The 21479-nt window shown below is 41.8% G+C and overlaps 2 protein-coding genes and 1 pseudogene across 2 annotated transcripts; 1 reads left to right on the top strand and 2 right to left on the bottom strand.

The window, feature by feature from the left end:
- The first annotated feature begins 4834 nt into the window (after positions 1-4834).
- LOC133094980 (uncharacterized) lies at positions 4835-13971 on the top strand. The gene is given in 3 exon segments (XM_061195778.1): positions 4835-5153; positions 9528-9862; positions 13648-13971. Coding segments are annotated over 3 exon segments (975 nt in total). The 5' UTR covers positions 4835-4837.
- On the bottom strand, positions 7961-8339 carry LOC133094999 (histone H2B type 2-E-like; annotated as a pseudogene).
- Positions 13972-19017: 5046 nt separating the features above from the next.
- On the bottom strand, positions 19018-19560 carry LOC133095054 (histone H4). The gene has a single exon (XM_061195884.1). It carries the CDS (start codon positions 19543-19545, stop codon positions 19234-19236), a length of 312 nt encoding a protein of 103 aa, XP_061051867.1. The 5' UTR covers positions 19546-19560; the 3' UTR covers positions 19018-19233.
- Positions 19561-21479: the final 1919 nt, after the last annotated feature.

A 21479-nucleotide genomic window follows, 5' to 3' on the forward strand; every position in this document is an offset into this window, starting at 1 on the left:
CCACCACCACCGCCACCCACCCTCCACCTGGGAAAAGGAAAGAAGATTGAATTAAAATCAAACGAGCAAATTTAGATGGAAAAGGTTTATTGTCCTATGGTACAATTATATTATTACCTTTACGCTATCTTTTCTACTGGAAAGAGATAATAGTCATCTCTAATGGACAAAAATCATTGAAATTTTCAATATCCTATAAATTAGCATCTAAATTCATAGACACTTCAGATATTAGACCCTAATAAATAGTTAAACAGAAACTCTTTCCCGTAGAATAACTAAAAAACACTTGGGCAGGCTTTTTAGACTATGTTCTCATATGACAACAAAACGAAATTCAGTCGGTTCCTTTACCTTAATTTGATATTTATATATATCTTAACAGATTTCAGAGCTGTTCTGCAGTGACCAGAACCTTTCCTTTATCCTCAGTGAGCCCATGCCTGATAAAGAATATGCTTTCCTGTCTGCAATTTCCACCTTCCTGTATGCTGCTTACCAATGATGATTTGCCATGACGTTGAGTGACAAGTGTTCAATTTCCCGGGCCTAAAGAAAAAGGTGAAAAGAACCAGCACCTCTCCTAAATTCCCCTTTATTTCCAATCAAGTCACAATCACATGATATCTCACTTGCATTTTTTTTCAAAAAGGCAAAATCAGGATTCAGCAAATAAAAATGAGCATGTGTCAAAGAGCTTCACTTTTCAATAAATGAACCAACAGGTAAAATGCCATGGTAGGTTCAAAGAACATTTAATAAATTAGGGTACTTACAGAAAATGTAACAAAGATATGTTAGAACAGGGTTGTTAAATTAGTTTAAAATAAAATTATTTTATTATCCAATAGGTCATAAATCTTCCACTGGACAGAAATTATTTGCCTCTCTGCCAAACAAAGCTCTGCCAGTTAAGTAACTTCACTAATTTTGGTACCTACAGTCAATAGTAAATAGATGATCTAAGTACATTTTTATAGAATCCTTGTGTGGCCTATAACCTTGTATATTGGACATCATGGGCCCTCCTTTTTTCCTTACTTCCAAGTCTCAGACAATTTTTCTCACACTGAGGCAGGAGATAGATGAGCCCCAGGCTGAGCAGCCGGAGTTTGTGGCCTGTGGACAGATACTCCAAGACCAAGATAATAGCTGGAGCAGAGAAGAGCTGAGTCCTGCCCAGATAAAAGATAAAGAGGCCACATATACCTCATTCTCGAGGTCAAGGAAACCTTCCAGACTACACATGCGCAGAAACACTCCTTGGAGGTCAAATAAGCAGGGGGCACCATCCCATAGTAAGTGATGTCAACCTACCCATAGGCCTCTTTGCTAGAATCCATCTTGGCTAAGAGATGCAGGAGCACACATGGCAGGACCCTGAGATAATCCAAATACGACTCAGAACCAAGAAAAGCAAGATGATTGGCCAAAAGAAACCTGGAAGAGATGCCCCGTATAAGTGATTTAAACTACTGAGAGCACTCAACATTCTCTCTGAGTTCACCCATGTGTACCTATTGAGAAATGGAATATTTCCTGCCATATCAGTAAACAAAGGATGTCACAGTCAGCAGCACTTGCAGCCCTCCAATGTGAGCTGGTGAGCCCTGAGGGAACTTAGGAAGGAAAGAATACCCGCCATCTAGCAGCCATCAGACTGCAGCCACTCCATACAGTGAGCCCTGAGGAAACTCAGGATGTGAAAATACAGGATACTGGCCCCAGACAGCTGAGGTGCATATCAAAGGAATGAGTTCGGTAAGCCCAGACTCTTGCATCTTCCCATACATAGAAAAGAGCTAAATTCCTTAACTTGAGATATCTAGTTTCCTTTAATTAACAATAATCTTTTGATGTTCCTGACTACCTGCCCTTTGTTGCAAAATGTCTATAAAACCTGGCTCTCCCCTAGCCTCCTAGGAGCGGTTCTCTCAGGGTTACTTGAGATGCTGCCTCCCAGGCTTTTAAGTCCTAAAAATCTCCGCCGAGGGGCTTCCCTGGTGCGCAGTGGCTGAGAATCTGCCTGCTAATGCAGGGGACACGGGTTCGAGCCCTGGTCTGGGAAGATCCCACATGCCGCGGAGCAACTAGGCCCGTGAGCCACAACTACTGAGCCTGCGCATCTGGAGCCTGTGCTCCGCAACGAGAGGCCACGATAGTGAGAGGCCCGCACACCGCGATGAAGAGTGGCCCCCGCTTGCCGCAATTAGAGAAAGCCCTCGCACAGAAACGAAGACCCAACACAGCCAAAAATAATTAATTAATTAAAAAAAATAATAAATCTCCACCGAATAAAACATAACTCTCAATTTTTAGGCGGTGAATATTTTTTAAGTCCACACTATTCACGAGTACTCTTTTTCCTCCTCATAGACACTTTAGTTGTTTCACTACTTCCCGTCTCTTTGTGGGAATTCATTTCTGCAAAGCCAGGGGGCCAGGGGCCTTGTCACTGGCCACTGTCCCTGGTGGTCTGGTGGCTGGGATTCAGCACTCTCACTACCGTGGCCTGACTTCGGTCTCTAGCCCGGGAACTGAAATCCTGCAGGCTGAGGCCACCCAAGGTCAACACAGTGAATCCTTACCAAAAAAAAAAAAAAAAAAATATATATATATATATATATACACACACATATATATGTATATAAATATATATATAAACTTTCAAGATAAATTTCTATGACACACCGTGGTGTAACTCCTTGACATTCTTATTTTACTCATGAATCAAATAATGGACACTTTAACTTTTTATTCTTTCTAGACTCCAAAGTAATTTACCTGATTTTTTAACCTCATTCTCTCTTGGTCTTTACCTACTTTCCAGAAATAGTAAATTTTTTTCTGGCCTTCCTTCTTTTAAGAAAATGCTTTCGTACTTCCACTAAATGATTTCTTTTCTTCTTTTTTTTATAAAACCACTGAGTGCACAATCTATCAAACACAATCTATCAATCAAAGAACACTCATTGCTTTCATAATCAGTTCTGAATGTTCCCTCTCAAGAAACACACTTTTGGGGAAAAAAATTAAGCATAAATTTTCAGGTACTCTCCATTTCCTGATATTCTGCCCTTGAAGAATTCTAAGGTCAACAATTTTTCTAGTATTCATTTTTTCTTGCCTTGATAAGTAATGGTTTATTCCACAAGCCTGCCTTAGTTCTCTAATGTGATTTTATTATTTTTTTTATTTTTGCAATGCTTCATTCTAGTTGAGATGAGTATCTGTAATTGGGTTTCTTAGAAATACATTGAATGTCCACTGTGTTCCAAAGCCCATGATAGCAAGGTTGGATACAGAGCAAGAAACAGAGAGGGGAAAGGAAAAATTCTAGAGCACCACTGACCAAAGAAAACAATGCAAGGCAAACATTTAATGAAAAAATTTTCAGTAGCCACATTTTAAAAAGCAAAGAGATGCAATATTTTAAATAATATATTGCATTTAACCCAAAACATCCACGATATGTTCATTTCAACATGTAATAAATATAGAGATATTATTAATGCAATATCTTACATTCTTTTTTTCAATCTAAATCTACCAAATTGGGTTTATATTTTAGTCAATCTGACACTAATTTTTTACTGGAAATGATTTGTATTTAAATTACATACACTTTATTGTTTAAAATTAAGTTCACATGCCCAGGTTGTTCAAACACACCTAAAAATTTCCAATAACTGAAATGGAGTATCAGCCTTTAAATTTAAATTAATTAAAATTAAGTAAAATTAAAAATTCAGCTCCTCAGCAACATCAATCCCATTCCAAATGCTCAAAAGTTATTCCTGACTACTTTGTCAGACAATACAGTCCTAGAGGGAATTGTGTTCGGAGCGTGGAGATGGCAATGGAGACTGCTAGTTAAATTGGGGGAGTTATATAAATTTAAATGTAATCATGTAAGTTTAGCACTGACTTCTTAAATAAAAAGTTTGCACACAAAAAGATATGGAGATTATGAAAGCAACTGAACATAGGCCCAGATGGCAAAATCCTAGATTGAGAGATTTAAGAATATTGGGGAGAAAGTCAATCTGTGGAGCATGAAGATGGAATGTCCGCAGGTAATTACAGTAGTCCTCAATGACTGTGTTGAGCATTTGACCAAAAATTCACCTTTTGATTTTCAGAACACCTTTGTGATGTCGGGGTTAACATTTCCATTCTACAAATGAAGAAAATAAACAAAAAAAATAAGAAAACACCTGTCACAAAACAGGTCCTGGACGTCAGAAGGTGAAAGCTAGCAAGTACTGAGGGCGCAAGCAATGGAGTCATACCTCCCAAAAACAAACACGCCAGCGGGAAAGCCTTGTTGCCCAATGGATTTCAGAAATTTCCTCGCTCCCTAAGACAAGTTTACCACCATAACTATTTCACCTTCATTTAAAGTATACAAAAATGCTTCTCTGGGAAGAGAGAAGGCAGGGACTCGTTTGCATTTCAGATATGCGTTTAAAATGAGAGGCAATGTACAATTTCGGTTAATGACTTGGCCTAAATATCCAAACTTGAAAAACAGATGCTGGCTTAAGAGGTACAATTATTTCATTCCCTTGATAAACAAGAGAATTTTTTAAAATGCCCTTAAACAGGAGGTGTTAAACTGAATTCAGAGAATGAGCAGACAAAGCAATCTTCTCTTTTCGGCTCCGCCCCACTGACTCTCAGACATGGTGGGCGGGGATAAATTAGGTTACGAACTAGCCCCTCCCCCTACCTACCCTCATTTGCAGTTTTCAAAAAGGTCCGCTGCCGGGTTTTAAATGCGAATTTCGGTTTGCTCTCCATATTTGTGAGTACAGTACCCGATCTAGTCGCAGTGATGTCGGGACGTGGTAAAGGCGGGAAGGGCTTGGGTAAAGGGGGCGCCAAGCGCCACCGCAAAGTCCTGCGGGATAACATTCAAGGGATCACGAAACCTGCAATCCGTCGCCTGGCTCGTCGCGGTGGAGTAAAGCGCATCTCAGGTCTTATTTATGAAGAGACCCGCGGGGTTTTGAAAGTGTTTCTGGAGAACGTAATTCGGGACGCGGTCACCTATACGGAGCATGCCAAGCGCAAGACTGTCACGGCCATGGACGTGGTCTACGCGCTCAAGCGCCAGGGACGCACCCTTTACGGATTTGGCGGTTAAGACGGCACCCACAAACTAATTTTCTGTAACAATGCCCAAGGCCCTTTTCAGGGCCACCTAATTACTCGCTTGAAAGAGTTCGTTGCACTGAATTGGTGTTTTCAGTTTTTTTTGTCAGGAACTTGAGTTCCGAAGTTTGTTAGATTTTTGAGTGCAGTTGCTTTAATGCAGGTCATGTTTGCTTAGGTTTGAGTGCGTCAAACGTTTACACCGTGTTGCAGTTTTAATGCCACACGATGGCTTTTCCAGTGTAGAACCCTTAAGCGTCCCACATTGTTTGAATAGCATTTCTGATTCTTAGGAATTCTCGGTCTTGCAAAATTAACCAGTGAACTTTAAGATTTTACTAATTTATTAGATTTTCCAAAATATGGAATTACTGTTTGACAATAAGCTATGAATAGTGTTGGGGGACAAATATAGGTAATGCCTTATTGGCCTGCCCAAATCTCACTCAAAACTTTGGTAAATTTTATTCAGCCCCTAGTAGGGCAACTCAAGGGAAGAGGTATAATGAAAGAAGCTAAGACTAGAAAGTGAAGGCACCCATGAGGAGGCCCAGGTGGCACATGGGCTGTTTCTTCTCTCCCTTAAAAGCATTTATTTATATTTGGATTATATAAACTGATTACAGATGTTTTTTAATCTACAAAGAATTTGGGATTTGTCTCCTGCCTTTTCAAATCTATTCCCTGGTAGTCTGTAATAAAGCAACAACTTTAATTCATCTCAAGAATCCTCCGGTTTCTTTTCTCAACTATAATGTCAGAAACCGAGCTACATGGGCATCTAGCCCTGTGCTGGGACTCCGCCACACCAAAGGTTTTCTCATGTTGTCAGTATTTGCAAAGGAAAAGGGGAAAGAAGTCCCCAAATTAATAAATAAACAATTTCTTCTGTGTCTTGGCTTCAAAAGAAAGTCACTGGCAGAGGCCTGTTTAAAAGGAGTTCAAGGTATTAGGTGCCTTTTCCTTACATAGGTTTCCTGCCTGCAGGCCATCTGAACCAATCCCAGTACTGTGGCGGCAGGGGTGTGGGGAGGGGGTTGGGAAAGAAGGAGCAATTGTTAGTTAACTGTCTCTTGGTCCTGCTGGGTCCTGTGATGGTATCTTAAGGTGGCCCCCAGGATTTCCCCTCTTGAGGTTCACCCTTGTGTGATCAAGTCCCTTGAGTGTGGCTGTGACCTGTGACTTGCTTTTAACCATCAAACCAGGTGACCATAGGTGACAGGATGTAAAAAAAATTGTGTATATGACTATGTTATCTAGGATTGTAACATCCTTTACTCTTGCATGCTGGTTTTGATGAATCAAGTAACCCTGTTGTCAGGCCCAAATGACAAGAAACTCACAGGGCTATTTAGGAACTGAGGGAGGCCTTCAACTAACAGCCCATAAGGGCTTCAAGCCAACAGCCAACAAGAAAATAAGACCCTCAGTCTTAAAACTACAAAGAACCAACCAGTAAATGAGTTTGGAAGCGGATATTTCCCCAAACATCCAAGAGACCTCAGTCCTGCATAACACCTCAATAGCATCCTCACAGAGGACCCAGCTAAACCCTGCCCAGACCCACAGAATCTGTGAGATAATACATGTGTGTTGTCTGAAGCTAGAAATTTCAAGGCAATCTGTTATGCAGCAATAAAGACAGCCAACACATGTGGCATCTTCATCAATCCATGTCATCGAAAATGACAGATATGATGAACTGAAACTGCAATCTTGATCTAACGGAAGACCTACATTAAAAAAAAAAAAAAATTTAATGTGAACAACATTGTTTCACAACTATGTGAACCTCTACTCACACACCCAATACTGACCTGGCACATACATTGGTAGTGTCTTGCTGGCCGCCCAAATGGCAAGTCTATAAGCCGTGAGAAGTACTAAAAGCAATTTATCAAAGGCATTTTGCTTTCAGCAATACAGAAACTATCAAAATATTAACTCAGGAAAACTGTACATTTCATTCCATATACCCTGTTCTCCCTGCACTTGCACATCTTCTCTTACTCCTGTTTTTTGTTTCTTCTTTTTTCTTTTTCCTGCTGTGTAAATGAATACTGAACCTAACACTGACTGAAGGCAAGGAATACAAAAATGAAATATAAAAGAAAAATGAGTCAAATTGAGTATTTCAGACCCCGCTTCAGCACCATGTAGGGTTGATTATATCAATAACAGCCTCAAGACCAAATAAAGTGAAAATCTTTTCTTTTTAATACAAATTTGAAAATTCACCTTTGAGAGTATACTTGTAGTTGAGATTAAACTCTGAGGTTCCAGTAAATACCCCAGGCCTAGTCCAGTATATACTGTATAACTGAGATCCCGAGCCTTTGTAAAGTACGAACACCTTCTCATGAGTTAATATTTGTGAAGCACATAAAATTATTTTGTTGTAACATGGGCATTATATTTAAAACAAGGAACCCAAATACGAGTACCAGCATTACACAACTTTAAGTCCACAGCTACTCACTATAAAATTTTCAATCTAAGCAATGACTAGCTACAAGAACAATTTAAAGATTTTAAGAAATAAAAACACAAAACCCAGAATACTAGAACTTCCTACTGGTTCCTACAACACACATTTCAAATTCTTTGCTGCATTGAAGAACAAAAATTCAAATAAACCTCTCATACTGCAATACTGTTTCCTGTGCTTTAAAGAATGACTGTAAAAAAAAAGAAAAAAACATGTTTTTAAAATACTGACAAATCTTGATATTATAGCTCTCAATATGCAAAAATGAGTGGCTCTAAAAAGAACCATTGTGAAGTGCTAGAGGCATAGAAAAATTTACTTGGAGCTGGTGTACTTGGTGACAGCCTTGGTGCCCTCGGACACGGCGTGCTTGGCCAGCACCCCGGGCAGCAGCAGGCCCACGGCCTTCTGAATCTCCCTGAACGTGATGGTCAAGTGCTTGTTTCAATGCGCCAGGAGCGACGCCTCGCCCGCGATGCAAAGATGTTACTGACGAACGTGTTCATGATGCCCATGGCCTTGGACGAGATGCCGGGGTCCGAGTGGACCTACTTCACTTTACAGACATCGATAAAGATAGAATAGCCCTCCTTATGGCCGCACTTGAGTTTCTTACCATTTTTTTTCTAAACCTGAGTCACTGTCTTTTTGGAGCCCTTTTTTGCGTTGGCACAGACTTAGCCGGCTCTGGCATGGTAAACAAAGTAAGCAAAATTGGTGGATTAAAAGGACGGGAACAAAAGCGACATCGCGAGTATTTATATCAAGGATATACAAACGAACACTCACAAAGCTAAACTTTGATTGGACAAAAGCTGACCAATAGGTTACTAGTATGTAAACTAGGATTCAAAAACTCCCTTTTTTATTGGATCAAGAACGAACCCTTTTGTATATTCCTATTGGTTGATTTACAACACTGTTATGAGACTATAAATTCATTCACACACAAAAAAAATCAATTTTTTTTTTTTAATTAAATGAAAGTCTTCGCGTTTGGATACGGAAACCAGGTAAGAAAATCCTGTTATCTAGCCCAGTCCAGTCCTGACCGCAGCTCTGTCGGGTTTGTCCGGGACACCTTGGGACTCTCGGAAAGAGTCCCGAAATGCCGGCCCATTGCAGTGTTATCGAGAAAGACTTGATCGCCGCCATCTTTTTAAGGTTCCGCATTGCAAAGCTTTTCATGACGGCTCTCACCATTAGACCCAGGCTGACATCTTAAACGCATCAAAACCAAACAACAGAGCCAAATAACCAGTTTTGAGTCAAACACGACACTAACGATCCAGGGATTCCAGGATATTGGGATTTTGCTGCGTGTCCCCTGAATAATACAAAATTCCTAACATCTTAACAGTATTTCTTAGAAGACCATGTTACAGTGAACTAGATGTTTCCGGTCAATGTGGAACAGGATGCATGAGATGCTTAGACGATGGATTTTTAAATAGGGGGAAGGCCTGGGACTAAGGTCCAATGAAAACGGGTTAACTGCAGAAAATGGCGGGTGTCCAAAGTCTAAAGAACTTTTCCGAACACATTCTATTTTGTATATCCAAACAGGAGAAAAGTTGAAGAATATTAAATGAGTAATGTGTTTTTGGACAATACTTGAGTGTGTGGGTATTATCGATAAAACAGCTCGGAAAAAAAAATTTTTTTTTTTTTTAAGGGGCTGGGAAGACGTCTGCTAATTGAAATTCACCAATCCCAAACTTGCACCGAATGGATAAACCAATCCTAAATCGCTCGGAGCACTTCCGGAAATTTAGCAGCGGATGACTAACAGGAATTGCCCACAATCCAATCAGAGTGATTCTGTTCCTGTATAAATATAGAAGCAAACCTTCCAGTTTAGTCCCTTTATTTTGCAGATAAGTAATGGCGCGTACAAAGCAAACCGCTCGTAAGTCGACTGGCGGCAAAGCGCCGCGCAAGCAGCTGGCCACCAAGGCGGCCCGGAAGAGCGCGCCGGCCACGGGCGGCGTGAAGAAGCCGCACCGCTACCGGCCCGGTACGGTGGCCCTGCGTGAGATCCGCCGCTACCAGAAGTCCACGGAGCTGCTGATCCGCAAGCTGCCGTTCCAGCGCCTGGTGCGCGAGATCGCGCAGGACTTCAAGACCGACCTGCGCTTCCAGAGCTCGGCCGTCATGGCGCTGCAGGAGGCGTGCGAGGCCTACCTGGTGGGGCTCTTCGAGGACACCAACCTGTGTGCCATCCACGCCAAGCGCGTCACCATCATGCCGAAAGACATCCAGCTTGCCCGCCGCATCCGCGGGGAGAGGGCGTAGATTATTATTGCCAACAAGTGCTAACTTAAAACCCAAAGGCTCTTTTCAGAGCCACCTATAATTTCACTTTGAGGAACTGTATCGCAAGGGAACAGAAAATCCCCGCGACCCCCACCAAGACAAGGCTGGAGGAGGGCAGAACTCCCTTCTCCCCCAAGTATTCTATGTACCAACCCCAGGAAAGGACAGTCACCCCTGCACACTCTGTTTTCCATATAAGAACAGGACATTGACCCCTGGAACTACTTTTCCTCTGCAATCCTTAAAGTTATTTGAGAAACAGCCAGGGGAAAATAGGTGACATATAAATATTCTTATTCTCTTAACCCCTAAAAGAGAAATAAACCTCCCATGTGAAGATATCCTTATACCAGTATGAGAATAGAAAGTATCCTTAATAGAATTTGGGAATTCAATGCTAAGAAAGCTGTATAAGCAAACTTCATTTGTCTGCTACCCCAAGTACAAGCCATATATGTGTGTGTGTGTGTGTGTGTGTATATATATATATATATATAATGTAAATATATATATAGCCTGCTTTGGTTACTTCGGTGGTCTCATTTCTGAATGACCTCCGTGCGTACAAATTGTTTTTTTCCCCCGTTAATCTATGTCAATTTAATTATTAGATCAGGCAAAATAATTCAAATTTTCCTCTCCCTGATACAAGAAGTCCAGGGATGACATCAGGTATGAGAAAAAGGGTGGGTCCTTGAGCAACCTGGAAAGCATCCTAGGGATGCTTTATGTGACATGCACAGACATACACGTGTGTGCACATGAACATGAACATATTCAAGGACCCAGGCTGAGTACTACTGGAGAGCAGTTTGGTGTTAACTTATTTGCTTCTGTACTGAGCAATACATCTTCTGGTAAAGGTCGTCATACTTTCTGTACTGAAAATAGAGACCTGGTACCCAAAAAATGGGTTCCATGGGATTTCCAGAGTTCAACTTCCAGCAGCACCACCAGCAGAGTCGGCAGCAGTGCTGTCAGTGATACAGTTGGGCATAGCACTAGTGCACCAAATCTGGGGCCTGAACTAATAAGTATGTTCAGCACACCAGGAATTTATAGGTTGTTGCAGCATATAACTGAAAATTCAGATTGTGCAGAATGTGTCTGCACCCTGCATGAGAAACATGATATAGTCACTAAGGCAGAACTTAGGCTTTGCCATAATCACCTATTATTCATCCTCAAAGAGCCAATGAGACAACAGCTCCCAACTTTCCTCTAACAAATGCAGAATCCTAGGACAAACCCTAGAGCAATGCCAGGTTTGTAGATTCAGTCAGGTTTTACAGACGTTGGCAATGGGAACGCCCAGCCTTATTCCTGGGTTTACTCCAGGTCTGGGGGGATTAGGCAACACTGGAGGCTCTTCAGGAGCTAAGTGAATACCTCTGCAGAGAAGTGAGAACACACGTCCCATGGCAGGAACCAAAGAAACTGGACACCAATAGTTTATTTAACAAACGTTGCAGACTGTTACTGGAGCAAATCCTCAGCTACAGAAACCAGAAGTCACACTTCAGAAACAGTGGGAATAGCTCAGTGCAATGTTTTTGAACCTTGAAGCAAAGCTGCAAGTGATAATGGCAATGCAATGTGATTTCTATGTGACTATTGAAAGGCTTTTTAGGCTCCCAGTCATCATCGCAGCACTTCTGCCATTTCAAAAAATGTAATTTTCAGGTGGACTGCAGGAAATACAAAAAGCAAACCAAAATTGGGGGGGCGGGGCAGCTGGGGAGAAACAACAAAAATTCTGTGCATGAAAGTCCATAACAGCTTTATTTATAAATTAGAAACAACTTAATATCTTTCAACTGGTGAATGGTTAAATAAATTCTCATACCCCATGCAATGCAATCCTACTCAGCAATAAAAAGGGAGGCTATTGATACATGCAACTACCTAGATGGGTAATGCTTAGTGAAAAAAGCCAGTCTCAAAATGTTACATTTTGTATTATTCCATGTATATAACATTCTCAAAATGGCAATTCTAGAGGTGTATAACAGATTAGTGATTGCCCCAGGACAGGGGAGAAGTGGGTGGATGTGAATATAAAAGTGTTACATTAAAGAGTTCGTTGGTGATGATGGAACAGTTTTGTGTCAGCGTTGAGATGGTAGTGACACATAAAATTGCACAGGGGTACACACACACACACACACACACAAATGGGTGCATGGAAAAATTGGTGAGAGCTGAATAAGGCCTGTAGGCTAGTTAAAAGTACTTTGCCAATGTCAATTACCTGCCTTTGATATTATACTATAATAAGATTTCACCATTAGGGGAAACTAGGTTCGAGGAACTCTAGGTACTATTGGAGCAACTTTTTGTGAATTTAGTTATTTCAAAATAACAATGTAAAAAGAGCTGTGATCTTTCTTTAGCAGTTGCTACTGTGTATTGCTTTGGATTCCAAGGCTTGTTTAACAAATTAATGTTCTTTTTTTGGTGTGTTTTGTTTTGTTTTTGCATAAATAGCAGTGTTTTCCTTTCTTCTGGCTGTTCTAGTGATGACATGTCCATTGAACAGAAGTTTGGTTCGTTTATGTTGGTGTGTGATTTTTTAGCTATTGCTGCCACTACCTCAAAAGTATATTGAGTTTTGAAATTTGATATTTGTAATCTCAAATTTACTGATGGGGTAATTTGGTTGAGCTACTGCTCAGATCTTAGGACAGTATGCTTGGTATATCATAGTGTGAAGTAAAAATAATCTCTTATTTTGAACATTCTATTTATTCCAAGGACATCATTTAAATCATAGTGCTCCCATGTGCTCGACAATTTTTTTTAAGTAATATAAAAATCTAGGAAAGATCACATTTTTACTTCTGGCACTTGCATAAAATCTCTTTGCCTAACATTGGCGTTTATGATAGCTTTGCATGAATTCCATGCACCAACCACAGGAAAGGACAATCACCCCTCCACCCTCTGTCCTCTATATAAGAACAGGGTATTATTAGCCCCTGACAATTTACATTCTTTTCCTCTGCAGTCCTTCATTGTTCAAATTGATATGCTTACTCTGTATAAGTGAAAGCACACTGTACAAACTGGTGTTATATTAGAAATGTTTTGAAATCTTTCCATGTGTCTTAGGCCTGTCGGTATTATAAATACTTTGTTTTTAAGAACAAAGTCCAGGGCGATAGAAATTTATTGTTCACGAACTAGATGCTATTTTGTTTACAATAACTCCATTATCCATAGTATTGATCCTATTTTATGGATAAGGCCACTGAGTCTCAGATAGATTAATAAACATGCCCAATAATACAGTTTGAGAGCAGCTTGCTCATGGATTCCAAGCCCAAAGCCTGGCGTGGTTGCTTGTCAATATATTTATAAATTTGTTTTGGGAATTTGGGCTTAAAGGCCAGTGGCAAAGATCCAAGAATATATGGAATGGATAAATCTTTAAACACGTACAAACATACTTAAACGAGGCAATTCCCTTTGTGTATACGTTTGATGCTTCTGTTTAAAGATTCTTATTTTCTGAATACCAGTAAAACGCCCTAGCGCTTGTTCACTTCAGGTCTTAGAAGCAAGGGGCGGGGACTCAGTACGGTTTCCCGCCTTTCTGGTCTTTCAGTTTTCACAAAGGTCCGCACAATCGCTACATAACAGGCTGCAGGTTGCTAGCGTTAGAGTCTTTCAGCTGCTGTGCTCAGTTCTTCTCTACCATGTCTGGACGCGGCAAGGGCGGGAAAGGCCTGGGAAAAGGGGGAGCTAAGCGTCACCGCAAGGTTCTGCGTGATAACATCCAGGGCATCACCAAACCCGCCATCCGCCGTCTGGCCCGGCGTGGCGGTGTGAAGCGCATTTCCGGTCTCATCTACGAGGAGACCCGCGGGGTGCTGAAGGTGTTCCTGGAGAACGTGATCCGGGACGCCGTCACCTACACCGAGCACGCCAAGCGCAAGACTGTCACCGCCATGGACGTGGTCTACGCGCTCAAGCGCCAGGGACGCACTCTCTATGGCTTCGGCGGCTAAGATTGAGCTTTGTAAGGTTTTTCTCTTTTCTGTAGCAAAGTTAAAAGGCCCTTTTCAGGGCCACCTACTCTTTCTATGAAAGAGCTCACACTTACCATTTGGTAGTCTGTAGGGTAGTTCAGTACAGATGGGAGAAATGAAGCACAAACACGTTGCTTAACCATAGTTGGGTCTTCAGTCCCTAAGGTGTTTTCACAATGCTGGAGGTGTTACTATCGCTGTTGCTGATGTATAGATTAACTCTGAGGACCAACAGGTGGCTAGTGGCTAAATGTGGACACGCAGCTGGTAAGTAAAGGGTCATGAGTTCTTTGAGTAGAAATATTTGGGGTGTCTCCACAGACACTAGAGTACAGCTCTTACATGGCTTATGTACTAAATTAAACTAAATTACGAAAATGTAACAAGATAAAGGAGCTTCAGCTAGGATAGTTAATGGTAGAAAAGGAACTAGGAAGATAAGGGCTAGTTTAACAATGCAGAGTTCTTTCTGCTTTAAGCTTCCTATCTGGTGATAAGAATGCTATTTTCTTCCTGGTACAGGGAGGGAATCTTCCATATGGGAGTTTGATTTCCTGTTTTTAGAAGGAAAATAGGTCAGAGTGCTCTTTTGCACCTGCTGTTTTTCAAGTGCCTATAGCTCAAAATAACTCAAACCAAAGTGGCATATTTTAGGGTGGCATATTCTGCCACCCTTCACCTCCAAGCACACTACCAGGCAACTTTCCCAGAGGTCACAGAGCAGAAAGGCTCACAGACCAAATTAAAATGCTTAGAAATTTTAATCAATTTAAACCATGTTGCAAAAAGCATGGAGAAATAGATGGACAGCACAGCATACTTAGGATAAGACAAGCAGGTGGAAGGTCCTCACTAGATGAATCCTGTTATTTACACAATGTTCATATAATCTCCTTTGCTCACTGCCACATCAGCCTTCCTTCCTGATGATGGGCTTCTGAGGACCAGAGTTAAGTTGAACAAGGGGACTGAGCAGGTGGAAGGTAGCTGGGCCAATCACACACAGTTGCTCTATTAAACAGATCCAGGGGTATATTTGCTTCGTCTATAGTTGTCACCAATGGGTTTTATCTGCATCCTATGGACAGAGGTCAAGTGGGTGGCTGACTTAAGATATCAAGTATGAGATGCCTCATAGATACTGAGAATTTTATGTGCCTCATGAATGTGTGGTGCCTACTTGGTCCTTCAATCCCATCCTCTCTGTGTTCAGCACACGTTTAGTCTCTGAGTCTAACGTATACTTAGACGTAACTTAACGTATACTCAGTCCTTCGCAGAACTGAGCACTCTTCAGTAACATAGTGAATCCCCCTTACACCTGCCTCCTCTCCCCTCACTCTTCCCTGCTCTTTCCTCAGCCAAATACCTGCTACTCCTTCTGGGCCCGGCTGTCATATTGAAACGGGCAGGACCCTATGGTTCTTGCCCACCCCCCTCCCCCCCAGGTCCTCAGCCTGACTTTTGTCTGTGGAAAGACTTTAGCCAAAGAATAAGTTTAATCAGAGAAGTGAGAAAATACAGAAACAAAGGAAAACTGTCAAAGAAGACCAAATAATAATAGTTTAGTCCTTAAGCATAGTCAAGGACCTTTAGTTCCTCATCAAGGGCTGTAGATAATATTCTGAGCCACGTCCTGTAAGCTGTCTTGTAGGTACTGAAACCCCCGCCAGGTGGAAGAAGTTAACTACATGATGACCAGACTGTAGCCATGACATAAGCTGCCACAAATCCGAGAAATGGCCTCAAAGAAATGGGAACAAACCGACCCTGGAAGTAAAGACTAACTGTACTTAATAATCAAGATGATGCTGGTCAGACCACCACATGACCAATTTCAAGATGCCTGTGAGAGCTGACTGTACTGTTTCTGCATGTAGCGCCCTCCCTCAGCCTGGAAAAGCTCTTGCCCACTGATTGTCAGTGGGGGGGAGTCAGCCTTTGGACAGGCGTTCGCCCTCCCCCTCCCCCCACCCCAGTTGCTGGCATCCAAAATAAAGCAAACTTTCCTTTCTAGCAACCTTGCCTCTTTATTGGCTTCTGAGCAGCAAGCAGCCAGACCCCACTTTCGGTTACAATATGACCTTCTTCCTCATATCCTCATCATTCCCTTGCCTGCAAAGGGCTCTAACAATGAAATTTCTGACCATCAGTGTTCCTACTTGAATATAGTCTATCTTTATTTTTTCTAATTGTTTTTGTTTAACCTTCTGGTTCAACCAAGCTATAAATTACTGGAAGTTAGGGCTAAGCTTTCTTCTTTCCTGGTGTCGCTCATATTTCAATGCATAGACTGAATATTCAAGGAGGATACACTAACTTGGGGCAAAACACAATTACACCCTCATTGTGTAGCCTTTGAACCCAGCGTTTGCAGAGGCAATCTGCCACGGGCCCTGAGGGTTCTTACTGGGTGTGCCAAGAATGCCATTTATCAGGGTTGAGGAACCTTAAAGAATGAGGTAGTGGCTGTCCCCAGACAAAGAGCAAATTTGCTTAGTACACTCAGTTCAATCCCCCAAGCTGTACCGTGGCTGTGATGCAAATCCACTGTGTGTGCAGTATCCGCATGGGCTCCTCCAGGTCGCCCCTGTGGGTCTTGGTGGACAAGGGGATCCAATGCAAAATTGCTGCTTGCTGTGCTGTGCTGTAATAAAGCCTCTTGTCTCTGACCTAGAAGTGTTGTGTCTACTGCCAGCAGCCATGAAAGACTTACAGGTTATCTTATTATCTTGTAAGTAGGGTAAGATCCCAGACTCTTCACAAACTCTGACACAAAGTGAAGAAGAAGGAGAAGAAGAAGAAGAAGAAGAAGAAGAAGAAGAAGAAGAAGAAGAAGAAGAAGGAGGAGGAGGAGGAGGAGAAGGAGAAGGAGAAGGAGAAGGAGAAGGAGAAGGAGAAGGAGAAGGAGAAGGAGAAGGAGAAGGAGAAGGAGAAGGAGAAGGAGAAGGAGAACGAAGGAGAAGAAGACAGTGAGGTGGAGAGGGAGGAGGGGGAGGAGGAGGAGGAGGAGGAGAAGGGGGGGGGGAGAGAGAGAGGGTGCCAGTGCATTTTATTCCAGGGAGATCCTCAATAGCTGTCTGCCCCTCTTGGTGGCACTATCAGGCCTGGAATAAATGTTAGGCTGTCCAGCCTCAGAATCTCTCTTTCTCTCTCTCTCTCTCTCTCTCTTTTCCTACACGGCATGATGAAATTTGCAACTCACTCAGATTTCTGCAGTGGGAGAGAGTGATTGTAGATTGGGAATAATGCAGGTAGAGAGACCTGTCAGGCCACTATAGGGATTAGAAAGCTGTATAGGAGAAACAAAACTTTCCTCTACCCTTTTAGGGTCTCTAGCTGGGCCTGAGAATTAAGTTGACATAAAACAGATTAAGATGAGAAAAGCACACAAATTTTATTTAATCTTGTTACATGTACATGGGAGTCTTCACAGGAAAATGAAGACCCAAAAAGCAGTTAAGCCTAAGTGCTTATATACTAGGTTGAACAAAGAGTAGTAATTGTGAAATAGCAACTAAAATATATGGGGAGACCAAAGGAAGATAAGGATTATTTTAACAAGGTCTGTTTGTATAGATTCTCTCATCCGGGACTCCCCATTTCTGGTGATAAGAATGTTCATTTCCTCCTGGTATAGGGATGGCACCTTTCACATGGGATAATTATCTGCTTTCGAGAAGAAAAGGGGAGATCAGATCCCCATTCTTGCATTAGCTGTTTTTCAAGCGCCTTAGCTCAAAAAAATCCTTATGCCAAAGTGGCATATTTTGGGGTGGCATATTCTGCTCCATTTCAGCTGATATTCAATTTTTGGGGTGCAAAGATGTCTCACCATTTATGGCACACTCTGGAAGAGACGGCTCAAGGAGGATCTATGAACTGATAATGGAGAACAAGAGTTTGTTAATTGAGTGGAACCACAGAACAGAGGAATAGGACCCAAAGAAGCAAACTGAGAAGGATCATGGAGAACAATAGGATCCGGGTTAGGAAGAAAGGTACCACAAAACACTGTGAGAAGATTGTGAAGGCAGGAATAATAGCGTCAGATGTGCGTGGTTTTGGCCATTCGAAGGTCACTGGTAACTATGCCAAGGATATATTTAGTGAGTGATTTGTGAAGAAGTCATATAATCATGAAAAGACATGAGGATAGTGACTCCAGATTACCCAAGGCTTGGAGATTTGATAAATGGGAAGGGTCTAGTAATTGATAGAGGTATGGATTAAATTGAGAGACACTGAAACATATTTATATGTGGATGGGAAGGAGCCAGTAGAAAGAGGAATAAAACTTTAAGCTGGGATATCACTATGATTAGATCAGGATGACCAACTAATTTATTGTGCAAATAAGTTATTGATAGTGGAAGTTGGCTCCATTAATAACTATCTTAAGATAACAGGGACAGAATGAAACTGTCTCTGGGTGTGTTTTCACTGACACAAACACAAAGCTTCTGGGAGTGAAAGATTTAGAACACAGGTGGCAGGGTGAGCATGAGAAGGCCTGAAGAGCATCTCTTCCGCCTGGTGGGAAAATGGAGAGGTAAGGATGCAGTCAGAGGTGGGATGGCCATATGAAAGAATTTGTCGCATTATCAACATTTTGTAAACAAAGCATTAAGATTGCTGACCTCTTAGTCATGTTAGAGTTCCAACGCGTCCTCAGGAGTACACTATATAAGACAAAATTTTATGTCTCTTCCACCCGATTTGAGTTCACTAACTATGGCTCCATCTATCCAGAGCTATCTGCAACGTTTTCTGTAGGAAGAAGGCTGCTTAAAGGCCCCAGGTGCCCTCTTCAGGACAGTAGGTGCTAGGTCATTGGGACACTCTGGACAAGTTAATTTTAATGTTTTCGGAGTAAAACAAACTCAACATGTTGAAATTAGAAAACTGATGCCACGTCAAATGCAATTCACTTCTGTTGAATCTGAGTAAAAACTCCAGCAGTTCCACTGCACGAGATTTTGTTTTTGGCATGTCTGAGAGCCGCCATCTTGAGATATCTAACGCGGAAAAAAGACTGAAAAAACGCGACACCCGGGGTCTACAAAGAAAGAGCGACTACCTTAATTAAAATCGGCACCCAGTATTAATATAAAGCATCAAATATTACCTTTGGTTTTCCTTTGTGTTAGATAACAGCCCTTCACATGACCAAGTGGGTGGCCCTGAGAAGGGCCTTTTGTGAGTAAACAAGAGCTTTACAGCCGAAGACCGCGTAGAAACTTAGCCACCGAAACCATACAGAGTGCGTCCCTGGCGTTTGAGCGCGTAAACCACGTCCATGGCGGTGACAGTCTTGCGCTTGGCGTGCTCGGTGTAGGTGACAGCATCGCGAATGACATTCTCCAAAAACACCTTCAGTACCCCGCGAGTCTCCTCATAGATGAGACCAGAAATACGCTTCACTCCACCACGCCGGGCCAGGCGGCGAATAGCAGGCTTGGTGATGCCCTGGATGTTATCGCGGAGAACTTTACGATGACGCTTGGCGCCCCCCTTCCCCAGACCCTTTCCACCCTTCCCTCGACCAGACATGGCTAACAACTACTACTAAACTCTTACAGCGCCTAACAGTGGGCTGCAGCCCCTTATATATCAGTTTTACGGACCTATTAGGAAACTGAAACGGCGGGGGCGGGAACGAGACCTCTGCCCCCGCCTCTTCCCCTCCTCACTGGCCGTCTGCTATTGCCTAGCAGGGAAGGGGGCGGGGAAATGCGACTCAGTATCTGTTTCCTGTTTCCTGGTTGGGGTCCAGAGTCGCTGGTTTTGTGGACCCTAGTCGTGTGCCTGTGGGTTTTCTCAATTAATATTGTACAAGTCTCCTCACCACTTTTGTTATTTAACAAAAGGAGGCAGTACCGCCACATTTGTCTACAAAAGGGAGAGAAAGCAGAATAAAATTAATTTGAAAACATGAAGATACTTTTTAAAAAATGTAAGTATTCTTAAAAACTCTAGCAATACTTAAGTTTGGCTGATCCTGAACGTTTCCGTTTGGCAAAGCGTTTACATAACCATCGTTTTTCAGCATTCCTGATAAAGAGGGAGGTCTAGGAAGGGGAGCCAACGTTAATTGAATTTCCTCTCTTTTCTTCCCAATTTATAAAGCACTATTTACATTGTGAGGATGAAGAATCCCAGGATTGAAGATCTAATCCTGTTCTAATAAGTGGTATTGTTGGGGTTAGAACTGAGGCCTTCTGATTCTGTGGTCTTATGTCCTTGCCACCTACCACCGAGCTATGTCATTAAAGCATTGAAGATACATCAGGATGAATAAGTTTGCAAATTAACAGAATTTAAAAAAAATAACAATAGAGTGAAATACTGTCCAAGTAAAAAGGGGAACTGAAGTTCTACACACAGATAAGTATTGATCTGTTTAATAGACAAGTGCCAACATTACTCACAGTCCACAAATTCACATTGAGTGCCTTCTGTGTAACTACAGAGGTGATTTAAAAAAAAAAAAAAAAGCCTTCTCTGCTGGTGCTTACCATATAGGTGGTCAGAGGATTATTAACTTCCTTGAGTCACAAACTTTTTGAGATTCAGTTCAGGTGCAGTTACCTGTGGATTTAGACATTATGATCTCCCCTGCTCTCCTTTTTGAGAAAGGCACTAAACAAAAATCATTGATTCATTGCATGCATTCATTCAACAATTTAGGGTCTACTATACGCCGAGAATGGTGTACAAATACCAGGTTTACAAAGACAATCACACATTCTTTTAAAGAACTCAAACTCTAGCAGAAAGAAGAGAAAAGTAAACTCGGGGTGAGAGGCCATATAATCAGCCCAGCATCCTCCTAGATTCATCCTGGTAGTGATGGGTGGAGCAGCCGTATCCCAGCAACATCAGCATCACCTGGGAGCTTGTTAGACATACAGAATTTCGGGACCAACCCCAAATCTACTGAATTGATATGATATTTTTAAGATCCTCAAGTGAGTGGTTTGCTCATTCAAGTTTGAGAAGAATTGTTTTAGAGCTGTGCTTTGCTATATTATATTAGCCACTAGCCACATATGCTCATTTAAATTTAAATTAATTAAAATTAAATAAAATTAAAAATTAATTTCTTCAGTCACTCTAACTACCTTTAGGTAAGTGCTCAATAATCACAGGCAAGTGTAGTTGTTGTCTGTTCTACAGTGCAGATACGGAACATTTCCATCATTGCAATAGGTTGCATTGGGCTGTATTGTGATAGAGAACTTCTGGAGAACTTCTAGCCCAGACTGGGAAAGAGAGTGTGGTAGGTATCTGAGAATGAGGCTTGCTGCAAGAAATGAGGATTGGAGTATTTTTGAGGTATAATAGAAATTAGTCATCTTCTGTGTGTACCAGATATTACAGATACACAGAGGGACATGTAAAAAGGAAAGTGGAAGTTTGAGAGTAGTAGTGTCCTTTTTAGGAAATAAAATGAATAATATTGATATATAGTTGTGCTTGAAGGG

The sequence above is a fragment of the Eubalaena glacialis genome, chromosome 7 (assembly GCF_028564815.1).
Source record: "Eubalaena glacialis isolate mEubGla1 chromosome 7, mEubGla1.1.hap2.+ XY, whole genome shotgun sequence".
Taxonomy (NCBI): Eukaryota; Metazoa; Chordata; class Mammalia; order Artiodactyla; family Balaenidae; genus Eubalaena; species Eubalaena glacialis.

Excerpts from the sequence above, each read along its gene's own strand:
- LOC133095054 (XM_061195884.1), bottom strand. The coding sequence starts at position 19,545 with ATGTCTGGTCGAGGGAAGGGTGGAAAGGGTCTGGGGAAGGGGGGCGCC.